Below are 23,890 nucleotides of genomic sequence, written 5' to 3'. Positions count from 1 at the left end.
ACAGAAATTTGTTCTTCTAACTCCTGCAGACTGTTGTGTAGTCTATAATATAGCCCCATTAACATGGTGATACATTTCTAACACCTCAGTTCCACACATAAAGCCTCACTAGATGAGTTCTCCAGTCTGGCTTGACTGAGCACCTGCCAAGACATTTTCCCTGACTAGTAACACCACCCCTCCTCCTTTAATCCTTCCTCCTCCATCACATCCTTAACAATAGAACCCTGGCATATTGAGTTGTCAGTGTTGCCTCTCCTGCAACCAAGTCTCACTAATGGCTGCAATATCATAATTCCACGTGTTCACCCATGCCCTGAGCTCATCTGCCTTTCCTACAATACCTCTTGCATTGAAATATAAGCTACTCAGAACATTAGTTCCACCATGCCTACCATTTTGCTTCCTAACTTTCTCTGAATTATTAACAACATGACTCTAAACGGAAAGGTAGCAGAGAGACTTAGTCAGTTTAGGAGAGTGGGCAAAGAAATGGCAGATGAGATACAACGTTGACAAATGTACGGTTGTACATTTCGGAAGAAGAAATAATCGGGCAGATTATTATTTAGATGGGGAGAAAATTCAAAAATCGGAAGTGCAAAGGGACTTGGGGGTCCTTGTGCAGGATACCCTAAAGGTTAACCACCAAGTTGGATTGGCAGTAAGGAAAACGAATGCGATGTTGGCATTCATTTCAAGAGGAATAGTGTATAAGAGTAAGGAGGTGTTGATGAGGCTCTATGGGGCATTAGTGAGACCTCATTTGGAATACTGTGTGCAGTTTTGGGCCCCCTATCTTAGAAAGGATATACTGATGTTGGAGAGAGTTCAGAGAAGATTTACGAGGATGATTCCTGGAATGCAGGGGCTAACATATGAGGAGCGTTTGTCGACTCTTGGATTGTATTCATTAGAGTATAGAAGAATGAGAGGGGATCTCATAGAAACATTTTGAATGTTGAAAGGGTTGGACAGAGTAGATGTGGAAAGGTTGTTTCCCTTAGTGGGTGAGTCCAGGACAAGAGGCCATAGTCTTAGAATTAGAGGGTACCCAGTTAAAACAGAGATGAGGAGAAATTTTTTTAGCCAGAGGGGCGTGGATTTGTGGAATTCGTTGCCAAATATGGCTGTGGAGGCCCGATCATTGAGGGTGTTTAAGGAGGAGATTGACAGGTATCTAATTAGTCAGGGTATCAAGGGATATGGGGAAATAGCTGGAAATTGGAACTAGATAGGTGAATAGTTTAGCTCATGGGGGAGCTGCGGAGCAGACTCAATGGGCCAAATGGCCTACTTCTGCTCTTTTGTCTTGTGATAACCATTCCACTATCTCTTCTGGCAGTCTTGTTCCCATCCCACCCTCCCCACCCCGTGCATTACCAGCAAACCTTTCTTTTAGGTTACTAGACCCTCTCCAGTTTAGGTGCAAACTGTCTCATCTGCACAGGTTCCACCTTCCCTGGAAGAAAGCCCAATGGTCCAAAAATCTGAAGCTCTTCCTCCTACGCCAACTCCTTAGCCCCAGGTTAAACTGTGTGATCCTCCTGTTTCTGGCCTCACAAGCACGTAGTGCGGATAGCAGTCCTGAGATTACAACTCGGGAGGTCCTGTCTTTTAACATTGCACCTAACTCCCTGAACTCACATGGCAGAACCTCATCCGTCTTCCTGCCTACGTCACTGGTACTGTTGCAAGAAAAAGTATGTGAACCCATTGCATTAGTTACTGCATTACTCATAAAATGTGGTTTGATCTTCATCTAAGTCATAATAATAGACAAACACAATCTGCGTAAACTAATAACACACAAACAATTGTACTCATCAATATTGAGTACATTATTTAAACAATCACAGTCAAGGTTCAAAAAAGTATGTGAACCTCTGGGGTAATGCCTTCCACAAAAGCTTTCTGGTGTTAGGTGTTCCAATCAATAAGATGAGATTGAAAGTGTGGTTATAAAAAGACACACAAAGTCAGGTTACTAACAGAGCCTGGTCTTCTCTAGAAAGATCCGTTCATGTGCGCCATGCCTCGATCAAAACAGATCAGAGGGCCTTTGAAGACTGGTAGAGATGCATGAAACTGGAAAAGGCAAGAAAAGCATTTCTACAGACCTGAATATTCATCAGTCCACAGTAAAATAAATTGTCTACAAACTGAGGAAATTCAGTACTATTGCTACTCTCTCTGGGAGTGAGCATCATGCAAAGATCACACAGAAAGCACAACGTGCAATGCTGAAGCGGTGAAAAAGAACCCAAAGGTTATAGCTACAAACCTACAGAACTTGCTAAAGTCTCTGTTCATGTGTTTACTGAAAGAAAAACATGGAACAAGAATGGTGTCCATGGAGGACACCACAGAGAAAGTCACTGCTCTCCAAAAAAAAACATTCATGCACGTCTCAAGTTTGCAAAAGACCACTTGGATATTCCATGACAATTCTGGGACAATGCTCTGTGGACAGAGGAGACAAAAGTTGAACTTTTTAACAGAAATCCACACTGCTATGTTTAAAGGAAAAAAGGCACGGCACACCAACAGCAAAACCTCTTCGCAACTTTGAAGCTTGGTTAAAGGAGCGTTGTGGTTTGGGGCTGCTTTGCTGCCTCAGGGCCTGGACAGCTTACAATCATTAATTCAAAATTATATCAAGTCATTTTACATGAAAATGTGTCAGGGTAGTGGTCCGTCACCCGAAGCTTAATGGAAGTTGGATGATGTAACAACATTGATCCGAAACAAAAAAGTAAATCAACAACAGAATGGATTCAAAAAGGAGAAAATTAGTGTTTTGGGATGGCAAAGTCAGAGTCCAGACCTTAACCCAATTAAAGATGCTGTGGCATGGCCTGAAGTGGGCTTTTCACACAAAATAGCCCAGAAATATTGATGAACTGAAACAGTTCTGTATGGAGGAATGGTCTGAAATTCCTCAACGTATTGCAAGTCTGATCAGCAGCTACAGGAAACGTTTGATGGAAGTTATTTCTGCTAAAATACTTCTACCAATTATTAAATACAAGGTTTCACATACTTTTTTTCCAGCCTGGACTGTGAATGATTAATCAACGTCTTCAATAGTCATGAAAAGTACAACTGCTTGGTGTTCTGCAAACCTCAAAATCCCCAGTCTAACATGTATTGCACTGTACTGCTGCTGCAAAACACCAAATTTCATGGCATGTCAATGATAAAACTGATTCTGTAATCCTTGTGCATCATTAATTGGACTTCAGCTGGTCCATCTGGACTGAGATTCTCCAATGAGCAGAGATGAAATAGAGATGTTCAAACCGATGAGCTGTTCCTAGAGGAAATCAGGAGAATGCAAGTGGCAGTGTGATATTCATCCCTTTACCTCTGATCTCTTCCTTCTCTGCATCATCCCTGCACTGACCCCATTTCTTTTGCCCCTCAGTATGGAGAGCAGAACAGTACAGCAGATGAACAGGCCCTGTGACCCACCATGTCTGTGCCGACCATGATGCCGATCCAGACTAATCCCATCCCCTTGCACAGGATCCATCTGACCCCATTCCCTGCCCCTTCCAGCTCAATTACTTCTACGCTCGCTTTGACCGAGTCAACAAGGAAGTCACCCTCAAAGCGGATCTCGCAGCTGGTGAACTACCTCTCTCACTTTCCACCTCCGAAGTTTGCACCATCCTGAGCAAGGTGAATGTACGGAAGGCAGCTGGTCCGGATGGAATACTTGGCCGTGTGCTCAGAGTCTGTGTAGGGCAGTTGGCCAGGGTCGTCACGGACATTTTCAATCTGTCCCTGGCAAAGGCAGATGTCCCCACAAGCTTCAAGATTGCCACCATCGTGCCAGTGCCCAAGCATTCCACGGGCCTGAATGACTTCCGCCCAGTTGCACTCACCCCCCATCACTGCAAAGTGCTTTGAGAAACTGATTCTATCACATCTGAAATCCTGTCTGCCCACTACCCTGAACCCCCATCAATTTGCCTATCGCACCAACAGGTCAACAAAGGACGCCATCTCCACCGCACTTCACTCTGCCCTGACCCATCTGGACAGCCCCAACTCTTACGTCAGAATGCTGTTCATTGACTTTAGTTCGGCATTCAATACAGTGATCCCCTCCAACTACTACTACTACGTCGACTCAGGCCTAGGGGGCCGGCGTCCGGCACAAAGGAATGAGGCAAGGCCTCCAAGCTGATCACCAAACTTTGCCAGCTTGGTATCAGCTTATCCCTCTGCAATTGGACCTCACACTTTCTGACCAACAGACCCCAAACTGTTAAGTTAGACAACCTCTTCTCCTCCACTCTCACCCTGAATACCAGTGTGCCTCAAGGCTGTGTGCTGAGCCCTCTTCAGTACTCTCTTTTCACCTATGACTGCGTTCCTGTACATGGTTCTAGCTGCATAATCAAGTTCACAGACAACACCACGGTGGTTGGCCTGATCAGAGAGGATGACGAGTCAGCCTACAGGGATGAGGTCCAGCACCTGGCCGCGTGGTGTGCCGATAACCAGGCCCTTAACACCCAGAAGACCAAGGAGATTATTGCGGACTTCAGGCATGCTAGGAGCCACACTCATGTCCCCACCTACATCAACAGAGCTGTAGTGGCGCGTGCATCAAGCTTCAAATTCCTTGGTGTCCACATTTCCGATGATCTCACCTGGTACCTGAACTCCTCCATCCTGATCAAAAAGGTGCAACAGCACCTTTATCTCTTTATCTAAAAAAATCTAAACGTTCCAATTGTATCTGCTTCCCATCACTTCCCCGGCAGTCCATTCCAGGTACCTTTACGTCTATTGAGCTCTCTCTTAAATGCACTCACGGACTCAACCTCGAGGGCCGTCTGGGGTGGACTCTTACCGCAGGCCGGGACGGAGATCACACTCATATGCAATATTCCAGAAACCACCTCCCCAGGGCCTCAATACACTGAGTGGCTACATTAATAAGTACACCTGCTCATTAATGCAAACATCTAATCACCAATCAAGTGGCAGCATCTCAATGCATAAAAGCATGCAGACATGGTCAAGAAGTTCAGTTGCTGTTTAGACCAAAGGTCAGAAAGGGGAAGAAAAGTGACCCAAGTGACTTTGACCATGGAATAATTGTGTCTGGCAAGGAGGTTTATCTCAGAAACTCTTGATCCCCTGGGATTTTCATGCACAGCAGTCTCGAGAGGTTACAGACAAGGGTGCAAAAAACAAAAGAATATTCATTGTGCAGCAGTTCTGTGGGCAAAAACACCTTGTAAATGGGAGGGGTGAGTGGCCAGACTGGTTCAAGCCAACAGGAATGAGACACCAACTCAAATAACCACTTGGTACAACAGTGGTGTGCAGAAGTGTATCCCTGAACGTGGACACATCTGAAAACGATGGGCCACAGCAGCTGGAGAGGGTGAACGTAGACTCACTGCTCAGTTTATCCCGTACAGGAGGAGGCTAATAAAATGGCTACTGAGTGTAACTGCAGCATTATCTCTTTAAATTCTTTCCCAATACCTTCCATCAGTTTAATTGCTCATTGTATCAGTACATTCACTTTCAGTGACTCGTGCAAAGCTCCCAGATCTCTCTCAACACCAACAATTCTGAATCTGTAATTATTTACAAAGTAATCCACTGCTGTTTATTTCGCTCAATTGGATGAGCTCACGTAGAGCCAGAGTCACGGACTTCTCCATGTGATATTTCATTTGCCCTACTCCCTCTGGTGAAGGGACTTGATGTGTCCACTTTGACTCACTTTTGGTCCCCACCTGACACTCACTTTCATCTGTAAGATATGGGTATGCCTGCCCTCGCATGCAAACTGAACTCTAGCAGACTGGGCAGATGAGATGAACAGTGAGATCCAAGAACCAGAAAGGAGAGTCATGGAAACTGAAGAGCATTACAAGGCACAAAACTCACGGTCATCCACTTCAACCAAGGGAAGCCCCAGTTCTGATAACTGCTCACAGACTTCCATAGTGAGTGAGCACACTGACCCAACAAAACAGCCTTTCCACTTTCAAAACCCTCCTGCAAAGATTTCACTCTCACCACCAGATTTGATGCAATTAGTCAGTCATTATCACTCATACGTATCTTGTTTATAACTTACTGTATCCTTGTTCCAACACACACAATCACCCAGTTCTAAATCATCAGTGAATATGGATACAAGATACTGGGCCCCAAATCAGTGACCATGGCTTGTGAACAGCTGGGACCCTTGAAATGATCCTTACAGCTTCCTAACTGAGATATAACCTGTTTATTCCTAACCTTTCGATCTATTTCTATTAAACATTTCTCAATTGACAGCAGTATAATATCACCAACCCCTTGATCTTTCAATTTTTTTTAAGGAGATACAGCACAGTAACAGGCCCAATTACACTCAAGTCACCAATTAACTAAACTGTACCCGGAAGAAATCTACACGGTCACAAGGCGCAGTAATAACCTTACACTAAATGAGACACAGCCGTTCCGCCCTGATGGTGCTTTACAGCTTTGCGTGGCACCTTACACAGTCCTTCTGCGAGTACAAACACACTATATCCACCCTTTTCTCCTCACAACACCAACAAACGTACCAAAATATCGTCAATTATTTTCTCATCCTAAATCTATGCTGCCGTCATGAGATACAACACAGAAAAAGGCCCCTTTACCCAAATACACGCCAATTACAAACACTAAATCAAAACTGGTTGTTCCATTCTCCACACAGTCATACTTATTCCCTACCTACACGCTCGGGTAATTTACAGAGGTCAATTTATCTACCAAAGTTAAAAGGCAATTGTTCTCGCATCATCTGTTACCATCGGCAGCGAGATCAGAGATTTGTTTCTTTATTTACTGGAGTTCCTATTTATCGGGTCTGAGTTCCGCTGCATGCCCACAGTTGGGTGTGGAGAGCTCGGCAGGGTCTGGAAGTCACCCCACCGGCTCCCAAATCATCTGCCGGTGCAGCAGGCGCTGTGGAGTCAATGGCCGCAATTACACGGACGCGAGTGACCGCTCCACACCACCGATACACAAGCGCTGCCGTGTACGTTTTAGGCCGGCGGCAGCTCGGGGAGGTTGGTCAGGGACGGGGCTGGGGAGGGTTTATCCTCACCGCGACACTTGTGGCGCCCGTACCGTCTCTCTCCCCCGTCGGGAACCGCTCCTCGGTGTTGATGAAACCTGCGGCCCAGCACTTGGCTCCAAACCGCCGCCCAACTCCGCTATTGGTGGCGTCACGTCTGACGTCAGGCTCTGGGAATCTGGGAATCTGGGAATCTGGGCCCCTGGGCAATCCACCTTCTGCAAAGTTGTATTGAACAGCGCCTGTCACTTACAAAAGGGAAAGGAGAGATATTTGCACTACTTAAAGATCTCTCTCTTTATCTATCTACTAAAGATATGTACCTTTATCTCTCTGCTGTATAAATGTATATATAGATATATATATAATCTCTTACACTATTTATCTCTCTCTCTATATATACATATCAAGTTCAACTTTATTGTCACTGACTGTAATCAGTGCGCATATACCATCAAACAACATTTCTCCAGTCCACAGTGCACCCACACAACCTATATTACACATAGCAGATAAACCAAAATATTAGATAAATTAGTAAAATACTTTTACTCATGCATGCAGTAAACAGCTCACTGTCCCAGTAACGAGAGCTCAGTGGTGGCAGGGTATTCATTACTCTTACGGTAAATTCATTACTCTTACAGTAAATTGTTTCAAAGATATTAAAGGTGTCCATTAAGACCTCTGCTAAATGGGCCACACAGTCCATCAGCACTTGGCCAGTGATGTTATCCGGCCCTGCAGCTCTGCATGGGTTTACCCTGGCTGGGTTTGTCCTTGCCTCGGTTGTGGCCAGACAGGGTGTCTGTTTCTCAGAGGGAGGGGGGGCTTTCCTTGATGTCACATCATTGTGGTATCTATACCTTGTCACATGCGCATGTCCCTGGTGTCACAAAGGTGTCTGTGGATCTTCTCTGCGTACACACACCTTGCCTTCTTGATGCCATGGCAGAGTGCGGCTCCTGCTGACCTTAGTGTGGCCCTGTCCCCCAATCTGAAGGCAACGTCCCAATTCCCAAGCAGTGCATAAACCTCTGCAGTCAGACATATTCTCTGGTTTGTCCTGATGATTATATATTCATTTTTTAGGACAAAACCAGAGCAAACTTTAAAACTGGTATTGAGTTGTGTGCGGGCCCACCACAAATGTTACACCGAAAGGGCTGTGGATCCTAAATCAGGAAGATACAAATTCCCCTTATCAGTTTCAAAACTTCATTTATTCAGGCAGGTAGAGGAAGCATTAAAATATTTAACAAGATGTGTGTGGACTCTTCTCCCCTCCTGCTCTACCCGATCCACTACACTGTTTGTGACCCAACCCATCATTCAGTGCCCGCCAAGCCCCCGACCGCTCTACTGCAATTCCCACTCCACTGATATAAAATGCTGCGGATCAATACATTAGCACCAGCTCAAACCACCGATGCAGCCTTCACTTGCCAACACTCTTCATAAGTCCAGACACAGTCATAATCCAAGCTTTTGCAGATAGTGATATACACAGTAAAGATATTTGCACACATAAAGTTTAACTCTTTACAATATATTCAACTCCAATGTGGCAAACCCATTACAGGATTTAATACAATTCCTACGGATGTCCCACTAAATGATGAGCAAGTCGCAAAGCTACTGAGCATAAAACCAAAGTTCCTTTCTGAACACCCCTGTGAGCTATCATAGCCACCTACCTCCTAGCGCTCTGAAGGGCTACAAAGTCCCAGCTGGTCTGTAATTATGGCAGAGGTGTCTCCTTTCTCCACAAGCGGATAATCCAATGCCATCCTATTGTGCAGGCTGACTGTCCTGTCACCAGCACTTCTGCTGACTGATCAACCAGCACATCCTTTGTCTGCTCTGGAGCTGAAGCCATCTCATTGGCTGATGACTCCATGGCTAACACCAGGATCAAAGAATGTTAAAACTAAGTTCACAGTGAAATTGTAGATAGAGTGATAAACTAAAACCCAGTCACTGCCATTTTAGTTAAATATAAAACAGTACTGCAAGTTAAGTAACATTCAAATTGTACAGGATAACTGATGCAATGTTTTCTAAATAATACGTATGACATTTTATGCAAACTCCCTGGGGCAGGGTAACACTTTGATGTTTTAACTAGTTCTGACAGTTTTGCAAAACACCCACAATCCTTGTCCCACACAAGTAACAGCAAGCATTTTTCATGACCTATGCTGCAACTCAGTTACAATAACTTTTAATAAGATGGGCATCCTCCCTTTGAGGATTAATCTGGAATATTTCTGAAGCACAGTACGCATGCGTTCTATGTATTCATTAACATCATTCCCCATCTTTTGTGTGTCTTATCTCAATCGACAGTGTGAAGGAACGTCTCTTCCAGCTTCTGTTAAATTAGTTCAGCATACATTTAAAGCAACATCTCATTCATCAGCCTCTGGTATCAGTTGTTACTTTTAAAACACTGAGGTAGACACCTTGGTGCTGGCTTCATGCACCCAGACTGAGCACAGCAATCTCAACAACTTTGCATCTAACTTCCACCCTGCCCTTAAATTCACTTGGTCCTTTTCTCATACCTCTCTTCCCTTTATCAATTTCTCTGTCTCCATCTCTGGAGACAAACTGTCTTCTGATATCTTTTATAAACCTAATAACTCTTGGAGAATCTTGACAATACTTCTTCTCAAACTGTCACCTGTAAAAATGCCATTCCATGTCCTCAGTTCCATTGACTCTACCTCGTCTGTTCCCAAGTTGAGGTTTCCTTTCCAAAGTTCAAAGTGAATTTATTGTCAGGTTACATATATGTTTCCATATACAGCCCTAAGATTTATTTTCTTGAGGGCATACTCAATAAGCCCATGGTTTCTTACGGTTGTTATAGCAGGGAGTGGTAATGGGGTAAGCTCCCACTATCTATTAAATACCCCCAATGGTGTGCCTCAAATAGCCTCTGACACCAAGTCCAACTCCTGTGGAATCATATCCACTGACAGAAGGGACAAAGGTGGGTTTCTGGTGCCTTAAAACCAGTTGCTTTGGGCAGATGGGACTCATCAGCCATGGTTGACCGCTCATGTAGGAAAAGGAAAACTCTGATCTGAAACCTCTGCTGTCTTCTGGCTCTTGTTTCCAATTCCTAAATCAATAATCAGCTCCTCCTGTCTTGCTTCTTGCTGACATTGAGTAAGAGATTATTGTTAGCCAGATCTAGTCAGCTCCATCTTGGGTACTAGTCTACAAAGTATCTAGGACATCTTTAGGAAGCGGTATCTCAGAAAGGCAGCGTCCATTATTAAAGACCTCCAGCACCCAGGACATGCACTTTTCTCACTGTTACCATCAGATAGGAGATACAGAAGCCTGAAGGCACATTCTCAGCGATTCAGGAACAGCTTCTTCCCTCTGCCATCCAATTCCTAAATAGACTTTAAAGCTTTGAACACTACCCCACTTTTTTTATATATACAGTATTTCTGTTTTTGCACATTTTTAAATAATCTATTAAATATATGTAATTGATTTACTTGTTTATTTATGTTTTTTTTTACTCTCTCTCCTAGATTATGTATTGCATTGGACTGCTGCTGCTAAGTTAACAAATTTCACGTCACATGCCGGTGTAAATTTGTAAGGAGATAGCAGATTTTTGTAGCAAGTACATGGTTGTGATTGTGGGAGATGTTAATTTTGCACACATAGACTGGGAAACCCATACTGTAAAAGGGCTGGATGGTTTGGAGTTTGTAAAATGTGTGCTGGATCGTTTTTTGCAGCAATACATAGAGGTACCAACCAGAGACAGGGCAGTGTTGGATCTCCTGTTAGGGAATGAGATAGGTCAGGTGACGGAGGTTTGTGTCAGGGAGCACTTCGGGTCCAGTAATCACAATGCTATTAGTTTCAATATAATTATGGAGAAGGATAGGTCTGGACCCAAGGTTGAAATTTTGATTGGAGAAAGGCTAACTTTGAGGAGATGCAAAAGTATTTAGGAGGAGTGGACTGGGACAATTTGTTTTGTGGGAAGAATGTAATAGAGAAATGGAGGTCATTTAAAGGTGAAATTTTGAGGATACAGAATCCTTATGTTCCTGTTAGGTTGAAAGGAAATGTTAAAAGTTTGAGAGAGCCATGGTTTTTAAGGGATATTGGAAACTTGGTTCGAAAAAAGAGAGGTATCTACAATAAATATAGGCAGCATGGAGTAAATGAGGTGCTCGAGGAATATAAAGAATGTAAAAAGAATCTTAAGAAAGAAATTAGAAAAACTAAAAGAAGATATGAGGTTGCTCTGGCAAGTAAGGTGAAAATAAATCCCAAGGGTTTCTACAGTTATATTAATAGCAAAAGGATAGTGAGGGATAAAATTGGTCCCTTAGAGAATCAGAGTGGACAGCTATGTGCAGAGCCAAAAGAGATGGGGGTGATTCTGAACAATTTCTTTTCTTCGGTATTCACTGAGGAGAAGGATATTGAATTGTGTAAGATAAGGGAAACAGGTAGGGATGTTATGGAAACTATGATGATTAAAGAGGAAGTACTGGTGCTTTTAAGGAATATAAAAGTGGATATGTCTCCAGGTCCTGACAGGATATTCCCTAGGACCTTGAGGGAAGTTAGTGTGGAAAAAGCAGGGGCTGACAGAAATTTTTCAAATGTCATTAGAAACGGGGATTGTGCCGGAGGATTGGCGTATTACTCATGTTGTTCCAGTGTTTAAAAAGGGTTCTAAGAGTAAACCTAGCAATTATCGGCCTGTGAGTTTGATGTCAGTGGTGGGTAAATTGATGGAAAGTATTCTTAGAGATGGTATATATAATTATTTGGATAGACAGGGTCTGATTAGGGACAGTCAACATGGATTTGTGCGTAGGAGGTCATGTTTGACAAATCTTACTGAATTTTTTGAAGAGGTTACTAGGAAAGTTGACGAGGGTAAAGCAGTGAATGTTGTCTATATGGACTTCAGTAAGGCCTTTGACAAGGTTCCACATGGAAGGTTAGTTAGGAAGGTTCAATCGTTAGATATTAATATTGAAGTAGTAAAATGGATTCAACAGTGGCTGGATGGGAGATGCCAGAGAGTCATGGTGGATAACTGTTTGTCAGATTGGAGACCAGTGGCTAGTGGTGTGCCTCAGGGATCTGTACTGGGTCCAATGTTGTTTGTCATATATATTAATGATCTGGATGATGGGGTGGATGAAAAATTGGATGAGTAAGTATGCAGATGATACTAAGACAGGTGGAGTTGTGGATAATGAAGTAGGTTTTCAAAGCTTGTCGAGAGATTTAGGCCAGTTAGAAGAGTGGGCTGAAAGATGGCAGATGGTGTTTAATGCTGATAAATGTGAGGTGCTACATTTTGGTAGGACTAATCAAAATAGGACATACATGGTAAATGGTAGGGCATTGAAGAATGTAGTAGAACAGAGGGATCTAGGAATAATGGTGCATAGTTCCCTGAAGGTGGAACCTCATGTGGATAGGGTGGTGAAGCAAGCTTTTGGTATGCTGGCCTTTATAAAATCAGAGCATTGAGTATAGGAGATGGGATGTAATGTTGAAATTGTACAAGACATTGGCGAGGACAAATTTGGAGTATCATGTACAGTTTTGGTCACCCAATTATAGGAACGATGTCAACAAAATAGAGTGAGTACAGAGAAGATTTACGAGAATGTTACCTGGGTTTCATCACCTAAGTTACAGAGAAAGGTTGAACAAGTTGGGTCTTTATTCTTTGGAATGTAGAAGGTTGGGGGGGGTGGGACTTGATAGAGGTATTTAAAATTATGAGGGGGATAGATAGAGTTGATGTGGATAGGCTTTTTCTATTGAGAGTGAAGGAGATTCAAAGAAGAGGACATAAGTTGAGAGTTAAAGGGCAAAAGTTTAGGGGTAACATGAGGGGGAACTTCTTTACTCAGAGAGTGGTAGCTGTGTGGAATGAGCTTCCAGCTGAAGTGGTTGAGGCAGGTTCAATGTTGTCATTATTGAACAGCTATATGGACAGGAAAGGAATGGAGGGTTATGAGCTGAGTGCAGGTCGGTGGGACTAGGTGACAGTAAGAGTTCGGCACGGACTAGAAGGGCCCAGATGGCCTGTTTCCGTGCTGTAGTTGTTATATGGTTATAATAAACCTGATTCTGATTTTAACCACTCAGCCAGATTTTCAATCTCCTTCCCATATGCTGATTCATCACCCCCATCATTTGGCCCTATGGCAGTGGTGTCATCAGTGTATTGATTAGTTTTGAGGGGATGATGGTATTGAATGCTAAACTGTAGTTGATAAGGAGCATCCTGACGTATACAGCTTTGCTGTCCAGAAGATTCAGTGAATGAGGAGCTGGTGAGATGGCATCGGTTGTGGACCTGTTGTTCTGGTAGGCAAATTGGAGCAGATCCAAGTCTCTCAGGCAGGAGCTGATGTTTCATCAGCAACCTCTCAAAGTTCTTCATCACTGTGGCTGCAAGTACAACTGGGTAATAGCCATTGAGGCAGGCCACCATGCTCTTCTGGGGCACCGGTATAAATAAAGCCTGCTCAGACTGCCGAAGAGAGCTCAATCAGCATCATCTCAGATCTGGAACATCCTTAAAAGAATGGGTTTCTCTTCCTCCACCATTAATCCTGCCCTCATCCACATCTCTGCTGCCTTAACAAGAATAAAGTTCCTTTTCTCTACTACTCCACGACTGTCTGCATCCGGTATATCATTCTCCACAACTTCTGCCATCTTCCATAGGAGCCTGCACCAAACACATCTTTACCTCACACCCAACCACTCCCCCACAGTCACAATTTTCTGCTTTCAGCAGGGATGGCTCTCTCTCCCATTTCCTTTTCCATTCAGCCCTCCCAACTGGCACTTATCCTGCAAGTGGGAGAACAGTTACGCCTGTCCATTCAAGACCCTGAACAGTCCTTCTAGGTGAGGCAACTCTACACTTGCAAGTCATTTGGGGCTGGTGTTCCCAATGCAGTGGTGAGACCCAACATAAACTTGGGGGGGGGGGGGCTGCTCTGTCGAGCATCTTCTCTCCATCCACACCAAGCAAGATCTCCCAGTGTTCAAACACTTTAGTTCCAATTCTAATTCCTATTTTAACATGTTGGTTCATGCCCAACCCTACCGTCACAATGAGGCCACTCTCAGGCTGGAGAAGCAACACATCATATTCCATCTGGGCAGCCTCTGACCTGAAGGCATGAGCACTAATTTCTCTAACTTCCAGTAATTTTCACCCTCCTGTTTCCAGTTCCTTCCATTCTGCACTCTGGCTCACCTCTTACCACTCACCAGTCTAGCACCTCCCCTAGTGCCCCTCCTCGAGACCTTTCTCCCATGGACCACTCTCCTTTCAGATCCTTCTTCTTCAGTCCTTTACCTTTTCCACCATTAACTCCAGGTTTTCACTTCATCGACCCCCCCCATCCAATTACCATCTCTTTCACCTGCCTTCCCGTCACCTTCCAGCTTCATCCTCCATCCGCCTTCCCCTTTCTCTCTCTTCCTTTCCAATCGTAATGTGGGGATAGGGCCAAATCATCACCTGTTTATTCCTTGTTATTGATGCTGCCCGATCTGATGAGTTCCTCCAGCATGTTGTAGTGTGATGATCTGCAGAATCTGTTGTGTTTATCCTTTTGACAATCTTTCTCACCACCTACACTTCCACCAGTTTTTCTGTCAACTGACCAGGCCACCTACATTTTCATCCAAATATTAGAAACAACAGGTGCCAGCACAAACCTTACAGAATTAATCACAGACCTCCAGTCAGATATACAACACTGGTCATCTGTGACCAAATTAATCTGGATTCAGTTTGCCATTTCACCATTGATAATACCATGTGACATAATCTTCTGGACCAGCCTACCATAAGGTACTTGACTAAAATCCAGATGTATAATATCAACTGCGCTTCTCTCGATCATCTTTGTCACTTCCTCAAGAAAATGAGGTTTGTGAGAAAGGACCTCCACTATACAGTCCCGCTGTTTTCTCGATAAACCCGTGCTTTTCCAAATAAATTTAATCCATGTAAATCCTTTTTCCAAGAATGCTTTTTAATAATTTTCCTACCCTGGTGTAAAGATTACTGGTCTATAATTACCTGGCTACTTTTATTGTACAAACAACTTTGACTATTCTCCAGCAGTCTGGCTTCTCGTCCTTGGTTAAATAAGATACAAAGCTTATGCTCCCCGCTTGCCTTCATTATCCTGGGCTAGATTACATTAGGCACTGGGAACATACACATCCTAATTTTTTTAAGGTACCCAACACCTCCCCTTTCTTCTGACAACATACCCTCTAATCTTCCCCTTTTCTAATCTCACCATCATCCATGATCTTCTCATTGGGAAATTCTAATACAAAGTACTCATTACAGAAAGGGACCTCACCCATTCCTCTGGTCTTGTCGAAAAGACACAAGAGATTCTGCAGATGCTGGAATTTTGGGCTAACACACACAAAATGTTGAAGGAACTCAGCAATTCAGAAGGGAGAGGAACATTGATATTTCAGGCTGAAGCTCTTCATCAGGACTTCATGTATAAATCCCTTTCTCAATCAGTAGACCTACCCTTTCCTGAGACACCCTCTTGTTCTTTATGTTTATGTAACATACCTGAGGATTCTCCTTATTTCTACTTATCAGGGACATTTCATGACCCATTATATCCCTCCTAACATTTTTGACTAAGTTCTTTTATTTTTTCTTTTTAATCAGAATTCGGTTTATTATCATGAAATTTCTTGTTTGTGGCAGCAGTATACTGCAATATACCACATACCATAAGTTGCAATAAGAAATACATATAACGTTAAATATGTAGTGCAGAAAGAAAGTAAATATGGTGATGACGTGTTCATGGGAGCATTGTCCTTTCAGAAATCTGATGTTCCAAAAACATTGGGTGTGTGTCTTCAGGCTCCTGTACCTCCTCCCTAATGGTAGTCAAAGTCAATGTTCAAAGTAAATTAATTATAAAAGTACATATACAGTATATCACCATATACAACCCTGAGATTCATTTTCTTGTGGGCATATTGAATAAATCCGCAACACAAGCAATGAAAGACCACACCAACTCAGGCTATCAGCCAGCATGCAAATGACACAAACAGTGAAAATACAGAAATAAAAATAATTAGTAAATAAGCAATAAATATCAAGTACATGAGATGAAGAGTTCTTGAAAATATGTCCATAGATTGTGGGAACATTTCAATGATGGGGCAAGTGAGGTTGAGTGAAGTTATCCCCTCTGGTTTAAGAGCTTGATGGTTGAGGAGTACTAACTGTTCCTGAACCTGGTGGTGTGAGTCCTAAGGCTCCTGTATCTTTATCCTGATGGCAGCAGCAAGAAGAGAGCATGTCCAGGATGGTGGGGTCCCTGATGATAGATGCTGATTTCCTGTGACAACTTTTTGTGTAGATATACTCAATGGTGGGGAGGGAGACTTAGGTTGCGTAGTAGAAATGAACAGAGTGAGGATAAGAGAACTTTTAGGTTGGTGGCAGTGGATGGGAGATCTTCAGAGGTGTTGAGGTTGGTGATGGTGGAGAAAACAATGGCCTGAAGGTCCTGAATGGGATCCTTTTCAGGCGATAAGAGGAGGAGTTGGAAATTTTCTGCTTGGCCTCAGCAAGATAGATGTCAGTCCACCAGACTAGAACAGCATCCCCTTGTCTGTGTGTTTGATGGCCAGTTTGGAATTGATGTGAATAGAGTGGATGGCCGCATATTCCGAGGGTATGAAATTCAAATTGGAAACAGACAGTTGCTGTCTCATCAGCGGTCAGAGAAGAATAGATCCGGAGCAGGCATGTGTGTGTGATAATAATGTAGTGTTTATGGACCGTTCAGAAATCTAACAACGGGGGGGAAGAAGCTGTTCTCAAAATGCTGAACATGGTTCATGTATCTCCTCCACAATGGTAGTAACGAGGAGGGTGCATGTCCTTCATGGTGAGGGTCCTTAATGATGGATGCTGCCTTCTTGAGACCCTAGTTGTTGAACATGAGAAACAACAGAAACTTGGTGAATGCAGCAAGGCATTCTTGTACCCATCCCATCTGGAAATTCATCGGCACAGTCACACCAGGGAAAGGCCCTTCAGCTGCCCCTGTGACCACACTGTCCTCAAGTCAGGACATAAAACTGCTACTTTTATACTTATCAGTTACAGATATTAACCACTTGGTAATCTGTGTATGTTTGAATTCCTTCTTGCAAGATCAATCGCATTCACAGTATAGATATTAAAAGTCAACAGAAACTACAAGCTGACAACAGATAACACTTTAAAGTTGGTAAAGCAAATGTCCCTTAGCTGCTGAATGTATTCCATATCTTTTCATTATTTCTATCTTGGCTGTGTAAAGGGAATCTACCAGCACTGGACTTCGAGATTGATGGTCCTGATTTCAAATCTGGCCAGGTCCCAACATGGGCAGCAGCAGTATCTGTGCGGAAGAAAATCCTGGCAATCAACTTCCATATCTTGCCACGAAAACCCTTTGGTCATCTACACTATCCATAGGGTCACCATGAGCTGACGACAACTTGACTGCACTTAACAACATGTTCTTGCATGATTCACACTGCCACAGTCATTCTCACAGATCTTGTCTGTAGTAAGCTAGGTTGGCCCTGACGATCTCACTTCACACAGGTCTGGCTTGACTACAACAGCAGCCAGGATATTTTGACTGGGTGTTCTCTTCAACCCTTGCCTGACCACAATTTCCACACTTCTTCCTTTTTGTTCTGCAGAGGACCACCTAAGCCTTATGAATTTCAGTAGTGTAGTCTCTGAGCCTCTGTTAGAGTTTCAGAAGGGACAGTTGACTGTTGATATCAGGGATGTACCACACTCACAGCTAATAATGGCACAAGTACCACCTCTCTCAGACAACAGAAACTCTAGTGCTAGTCGATTCTGCAGGGCCGCAGTGTGAACTGTCAGCATTTCAGCAGTAATGTCGTTGATGGTCTGGCTCATGTTAGGTAATGCTTAGACTATGCTTGTAGCCAGTTTCTCCAGCAGTGCAGAAGCCATGCTAATGCTTTCACGAGCCAGTAGGTAACCAGTCCAGCAGGTCCCCAGAACAGGAACACTACAGTCCAGAAGCACTCAGTCTTCATCATGCTCCTATGATGGCAGCTCCTCACAGTGGGATGTAGAGAGAGCAGGTAGGTGGTATCCATGGTACTCAGTTGGTAAGATCCGGTTTAAGCAGGACAGCCCATTTTGAAAGGGTGTTTCTTGCAGCCAGTGGTTGGAGTGACGGCTACATACCCAGTAAGACCCATTAACAAGATTCAGAGGGTCATTGCTGTAACTGACAAACGTGGGGCATGATTTACTGAATACCTTTGATTGTTTACTTACGTAAACATTCTAACATTCAAATGGGTAAGGTAGTCTGCGGTGTTCTTCCCAACCTGCAGTTTTAATTTGTGTGGGGGCTTAAGCAACTATCACAGGCTCACACTGTGCTGCAGGGTTCTATGTTCTATCCAAGTCTATCTTTATAACCGAAATCTTCCAGTCCTGGTATCATCCTTGTGAATCTATTTTGCACCTTTGACTTCTCAGTAGTATCCTTCCTATCATTAGTGACCAGAACTGTACATAAATTCAAAGAATGGTCATCTGTGCAGTTGCAACCCAGGTGCTGACTCTTGCACTCAATCCCCTGACCGATGAGGGTAAGTGTGCCAAACGCCTTCATCACCCCGTTTACCCACGTTACCACATACGTGGAGGTCTCTCTGTTCTGCAATGCTCCGCACGACACTGCATTCACTGTGCCAGTCCTGCCCTGGTTTAACTTCCTAAAATACAACATTTTGCACTTGGCCCACTTTCCCAGGTGAACCAGATGCTGAACTCTGGAAATACAAATCAGGATGCCAATACAGCTCAGCAGGTCAAGCAGCATCTGTGGAGGAAAAAGGAACAAGTTGATGTTTTCGGTCAAGACCCTGCATCATGAGACCAGACCAGACCAACAACTCACATCGTCGGCCTCCACGAATGCTGCTGAACCTCAGTGGTTGTGTTCCCTGCTTTGTGTGACCATCCTAACAGAGATAAAGGCCATTCTGCCCCTCCAGTCAGCAAGGTCATGACTAATAGAGACTGCACGCCATTTTCCTGCCGTCTGACGTCCCATGATTCCTTTAACATTGGGAGTTTCCCCAATGGAGTTCATGTCTTCCAATTTTCCCACACTTGACTCCATCTGCCGTGTTCCTGTCTGTCCATTCAGCTTGTCCACATCCCCTCAAGGTCTCTCCACATCCTCCTCAATCCCAGTTCATTCACACAGAACAGATTATATATAATTGATGCAGAATACAAATGTACCCGCAGTTCTAGGGAATACAACCCCAAATGTTTCCAGTAACCTGGATGTGATCAACAACAGCAATAACTGCAGAATCAGTTCTTGCAGTCACTTGTGAAATCACTGCTATCTCAGCAGATGCATTGCTTAAATCCCCATGTACACACCGCACATTTAAACCTTCCCTTTAGTATGCGTTCCGCGATGTCTGCAGAGGTGAGACGACCGTGCAAAGTTCTTTCCACATTCAGGGCAAGTGAACGGTCTCTCTCCAGTGTGAATTCGTTGGTGTCTCAGTAGGAGAGACGACCGAGTAAATCCCTTCCCGCATACGGAGCAGGTGAACGGCCTCTCCCCAGTGTGAATTTGTTGATGAAGCAGAAGGTCAGATGACCGAGTGAATCCTTTCCCACATTCAGAGCAGATGAATGGTCTCTCCCCGGTGTGAATTCGCTGATGCATCAACAGGACATATGATCTTGCAAACCCTTTTCCACATTCGGAGCAGGTGAACGGCCTTTCCCCGGTGTGAATCCGTTGATGCAGCAGCAGGACAGATGACCTTGCGAACCCTTTCCCACACTCGGAGCAGATGAACGGCCTCTCCCCAGTGTGAATTCGTTGGTGTGTCAGAAGCTCGGACAACCGAGTCAACCCTTTCCCACACTCTGAGCAGGTGAATGGCCACTCCCTGGTGTGAATTCGTTGGTGCCTCAGAAGCTCATAAGACCGAGTGAACCCCTTCCCGCACTCGGAGCAGTTGAAGGGCTTCTCCCCGGTGTGAATTCGCTGATGCGTCAAAAGGCTAGACGACCGAGTAAACTTCAACCCACATTGGGAGCAGGTGAATGGCCTGTCCCCAGTGTGAATTCGTTGGTGACTAGCAAGGATAGACGACATAGTGAATCCTTTCCCACACTCAGAACAGGTGAATGGCCTCTCCCCAGTGTGAATTCGTTGGTGAGCTAGAAACCTGAATGACCGAGTAAACCCCTTCCCACACTTGGAACAGGTGAATGGCCTCTCTCCATTATGAACTTGTTGGTGTGCCAGAAGCCTGGATGACTGAGTTAACCCTTTCCCGTAATCAGAGCAAGAGAAGGGCTTCTCCCCGATGTGCACTCGCAGGTGCTCCTGCAGGCTGAAGGAATTATTGAAAGCCTTCCCGCAGTGAGAGCAGGTGGACTGCCTCTCCCCAGCAGGTATTTGCTGGCCGTTCATCACGTCGCCAGGTCACTTAATGTCCTTACTGTGGTCCAATGTGCCAGGAAGTTGGATGACTGAATGAGCCCCTCCCCACAATCAGAGTAGGACAATGGACTCACCCTGGTATGAAGTCAATGGTGTGTTGCCAAGTGGGTTGAGCGAGTGATTCCTTTCCCACTCGCAGAAGAGGTGAACCAGGTGCAGATTTGCCTGTGTTTCATCAGGGCTGATGACTGAGTGAGACCCTTCAAAGCAGGAAGACAATGTTTCCCCAGGACCTCAATAATCAGTCAGTAAAAAGATGGGCAAATGAATTACTTTCCTTAAATGGAAACAGGTGGAAGGAAGATTTGGATATTCTCAGGGAAATGAATCATTTAAAATACTTCCTCTGTCAAAACAATGAATGTTTCATTGGTACAAAAACAAGGATGTGGTAAACACGTTCCCAGCCACAGATCAGGTCAGCTCACCTCCCCCAGCATGTCACACATGGATTCCAGTTGCAATGGGTGTTCCTTTCCCAATCTGCACTGGAGTGATCTCTGCCCGCTCCTTCACAGACTGGGAGTAGCTACACGGCTTCTCTGCAACTTGGTTCCTGTCCTCACATCAGTGGTTTCTCCCCTCCCCGCTGTAGAGTGTCTCACTACCCAGCTGTGTCACGGTCGGTGTCCTGCAACAGCCCTCACTGCCTGGGGTCTGAAGTGAAACAAACCAGCATCTCTCCTTCCACGTTCACAGGCCGATGATATTCAGGTGCTGGGGAGCTGAGTGGGGTGTAGATCTGCTGTGATATTCTGTCCGAGATAAGCGTTCACAATTCTTCCATCTTTAAAATCCTGTAAAAAATTACAAAAATCATCAGTAATTACAGGGTAGTGACTCAGAACAGATCACTTTAATCAGGTGTGACTCTGGTGGTACCTCCCTGACTATGACATTGTAACATTTAAACATTTGGCCCATCGAATCTTCTCTGCCATTCCTTCATGGCTGATTTGTTGTCCCTCCCAACCCCATTCTCCTGCCCTCTCCATGTAACGCATGACATCCCGACACAACAAGAACCTGTCAACTTCTGCTTTAAATATACCCATTAACTTGACCTCCACAGCCATCCGTGGCAATGAATTCCACAGATTCATCACCCTCTAGCTAAAGAAATTCCAGCTTATCTCTGCTCTAAATGGATGTCCTCTATCTTGAGTCTGTACTTTCTAGTTCTTGACTTCCCCACAATAGAAAACTTATTCTCCACGTTCACTCTATCTATGCTTTTCACTGTTCTATAGGTTTCAATAAGATCCCCATAGATTCTGCTAGACTACAGAGTACAAGCCCAGAATAATCAGATGCTCCTCAACCTTTTCATTCTGGAATAATTCTTGTAGCCCTCTTCTGGGCCCACTTCAATGCAAGCACATCTTTTCTTAGATAGAGAACCCAAAATTACTCACAATCATCCCAGTGCAGCCTGAGCAATGCCTTAAAACCCCACCAACATCTTATAAAATTTCAATATAACGTCCCAACTCCTGTACTCAATACATTGATTTATAAGACCAATGTGCCAAAAGCTTTCTCGGCATTAACAGCTCCCAAGATGAAGTTGCCTGGATCTACAAATACCTCTGGCACCATCTTTTCTTATTTTTAAAAACACTAGTTGTATCAGCTTTTATATTCTTGGCTAGTTTACCTTCATATTTCATCTTTTCTCTCCTTATGGACTTTTTCAGTTACTCTGTTTCTTTTCCCCAAGTTTTCCAATCCTCTGATTTCTCACTTTTGCAATATTATAGGCACACTCTTTTGCTTTTATGCTGTCTTTGACTTCACTTGTCAGCTATATCTGCCACATCCTTCATTTAGAATACTTCTTCTTTGGAATGTATCTATCTTATGCCTTCTGAATTGTGCTCAGAAACTCCAACCACTGCGTTCCAGCCGTCAACCCTGCTGGTGTTCCCTTCCACTCAATTTCAGCCGGGTCTACCCTCATGCCTCTGTAATTGCCGATACTCCACTTTTATACTGATACATCAGCTTCTTCCTCTCACACAGCAGGATGAATTCTATCAGATTATGATCACTGTCCTCTAAAAACTCCTTTACCTTACGATCCCTAATCAATTCTGTTTCACGACACAACACCCAATCCAGAATGGCCTTTTCTGTTGTGGGCTCACCACAAGCAGCTCTAAAAACCTTCCACAAATTCCCTAAGATCCAGAACCGACTTGATTTTCCTCATTTACCTGCACATTGAAATTCCCCAAGACTATTGTAACATTGCTCTTTTTACATGCCTTTTCTATCTCCCATTCTAATTTGTATCGCATCTCCTGGCTACGATTTGGAGGCCTCTATATACCTCCGATCAGTGACTTTTTACCCTTGCAGATCCTGAACTCTACCCACAAGGATTCTACATCTTCTGATCCTATGCCACTATTTTTGAAGGATTTCATTTTTTAACCAATAGACAGCCTCCCATCTCTCCCTGTCCTTTCGACATAACATGCATCCTTGGATGTTAAGTTCCCAACACTTCTCTTTCAGCCATGACTCAGTGATCTCTACAACATCATAATTGGCAACCTCTCACAATGCTACAAGATAATCTACCTTATTCTGTATACTGTGTGCATTTAAATATAACAACTTCAATCCCGTATTCAGCACCCTGTTCAATTTCCCCCCATGTTACTCTTCAGCTCATCCCACTGAAGGCAATTTTGCCCTATCATCTGTTCGCCCTTGTTCTTCACAGTCTCACTACATACCGAATCTTCTTGTGTAGATACCAACTGCACCATCCTGGGCCCAATCACTCCGGTCCCATACCCCTGCCAAACTATTTTAAACCCTCCCAACAACTCTTAGCAAAGATGCCTACAGGTACATTTCTCCTCAAGTTCTGGTGTAACCTGTCCTTTTTGTTGAGGTTATACCTCCCCTAGAGAGATCCTAAAGATACCGAAATCTGAAACCCTGCCCCCTGCACCAATTCCTTAGTTACGCATTCATTTGCCTAATTATCCTACTCTTACCCTCACGGCTCATGGTACAGGCAGTAATCCAGTGATTACTACCCTTGAGGTCCTGGTTTACAGTTTTCTACCCATCTTCCTATATTCTCTCTTCAGGAACTCATCCCTTTTCCTACTTCTGTCAATGGTGGCAAAACGTTCCACGACTTCTGCCTTTCATT

At 44.0% G+C, this 23,890-nt stretch overlaps 1 protein-coding gene across 1 annotated transcript in view; it reads right to left on the bottom strand.

The window, feature by feature from the left end:
* LOC134352816 (zinc finger protein 850-like) overlaps positions 1-23,890 on the bottom strand; it is a 39,146-nt gene that overhangs the window by 10,935 nt on the left and 4,321 nt on the right. Inside the window, exons 2-3 of the mRNA XM_063060306.1 lie at positions 19,691-21,515; positions 13,602-13,607 (exon numbers count right to left, since the gene is read on the bottom strand). Of these exons, the coding sequence (XP_062916376.1) occupies positions 13,602-13,607; positions 19,691-20,688 (1,004 nt within the window). The 5' untranslated portion in view covers positions 20,689-21,515. The remainder of the gene's footprint in view (positions 1-13,601; positions 13,608-19,690; positions 21,516-23,890) is intronic.

The sequence above is a fragment of the Mobula hypostoma genome, chromosome 10, assembly GCF_963921235.1.
Source record: "Mobula hypostoma chromosome 10, sMobHyp1.1, whole genome shotgun sequence".
Lineage (NCBI taxonomy): Eukaryota > Metazoa > Chordata > Chondrichthyes > Myliobatiformes > Myliobatidae > Mobula > Mobula hypostoma.
This window is presented reverse-complemented; position numbering and strand designations above follow the sequence as displayed.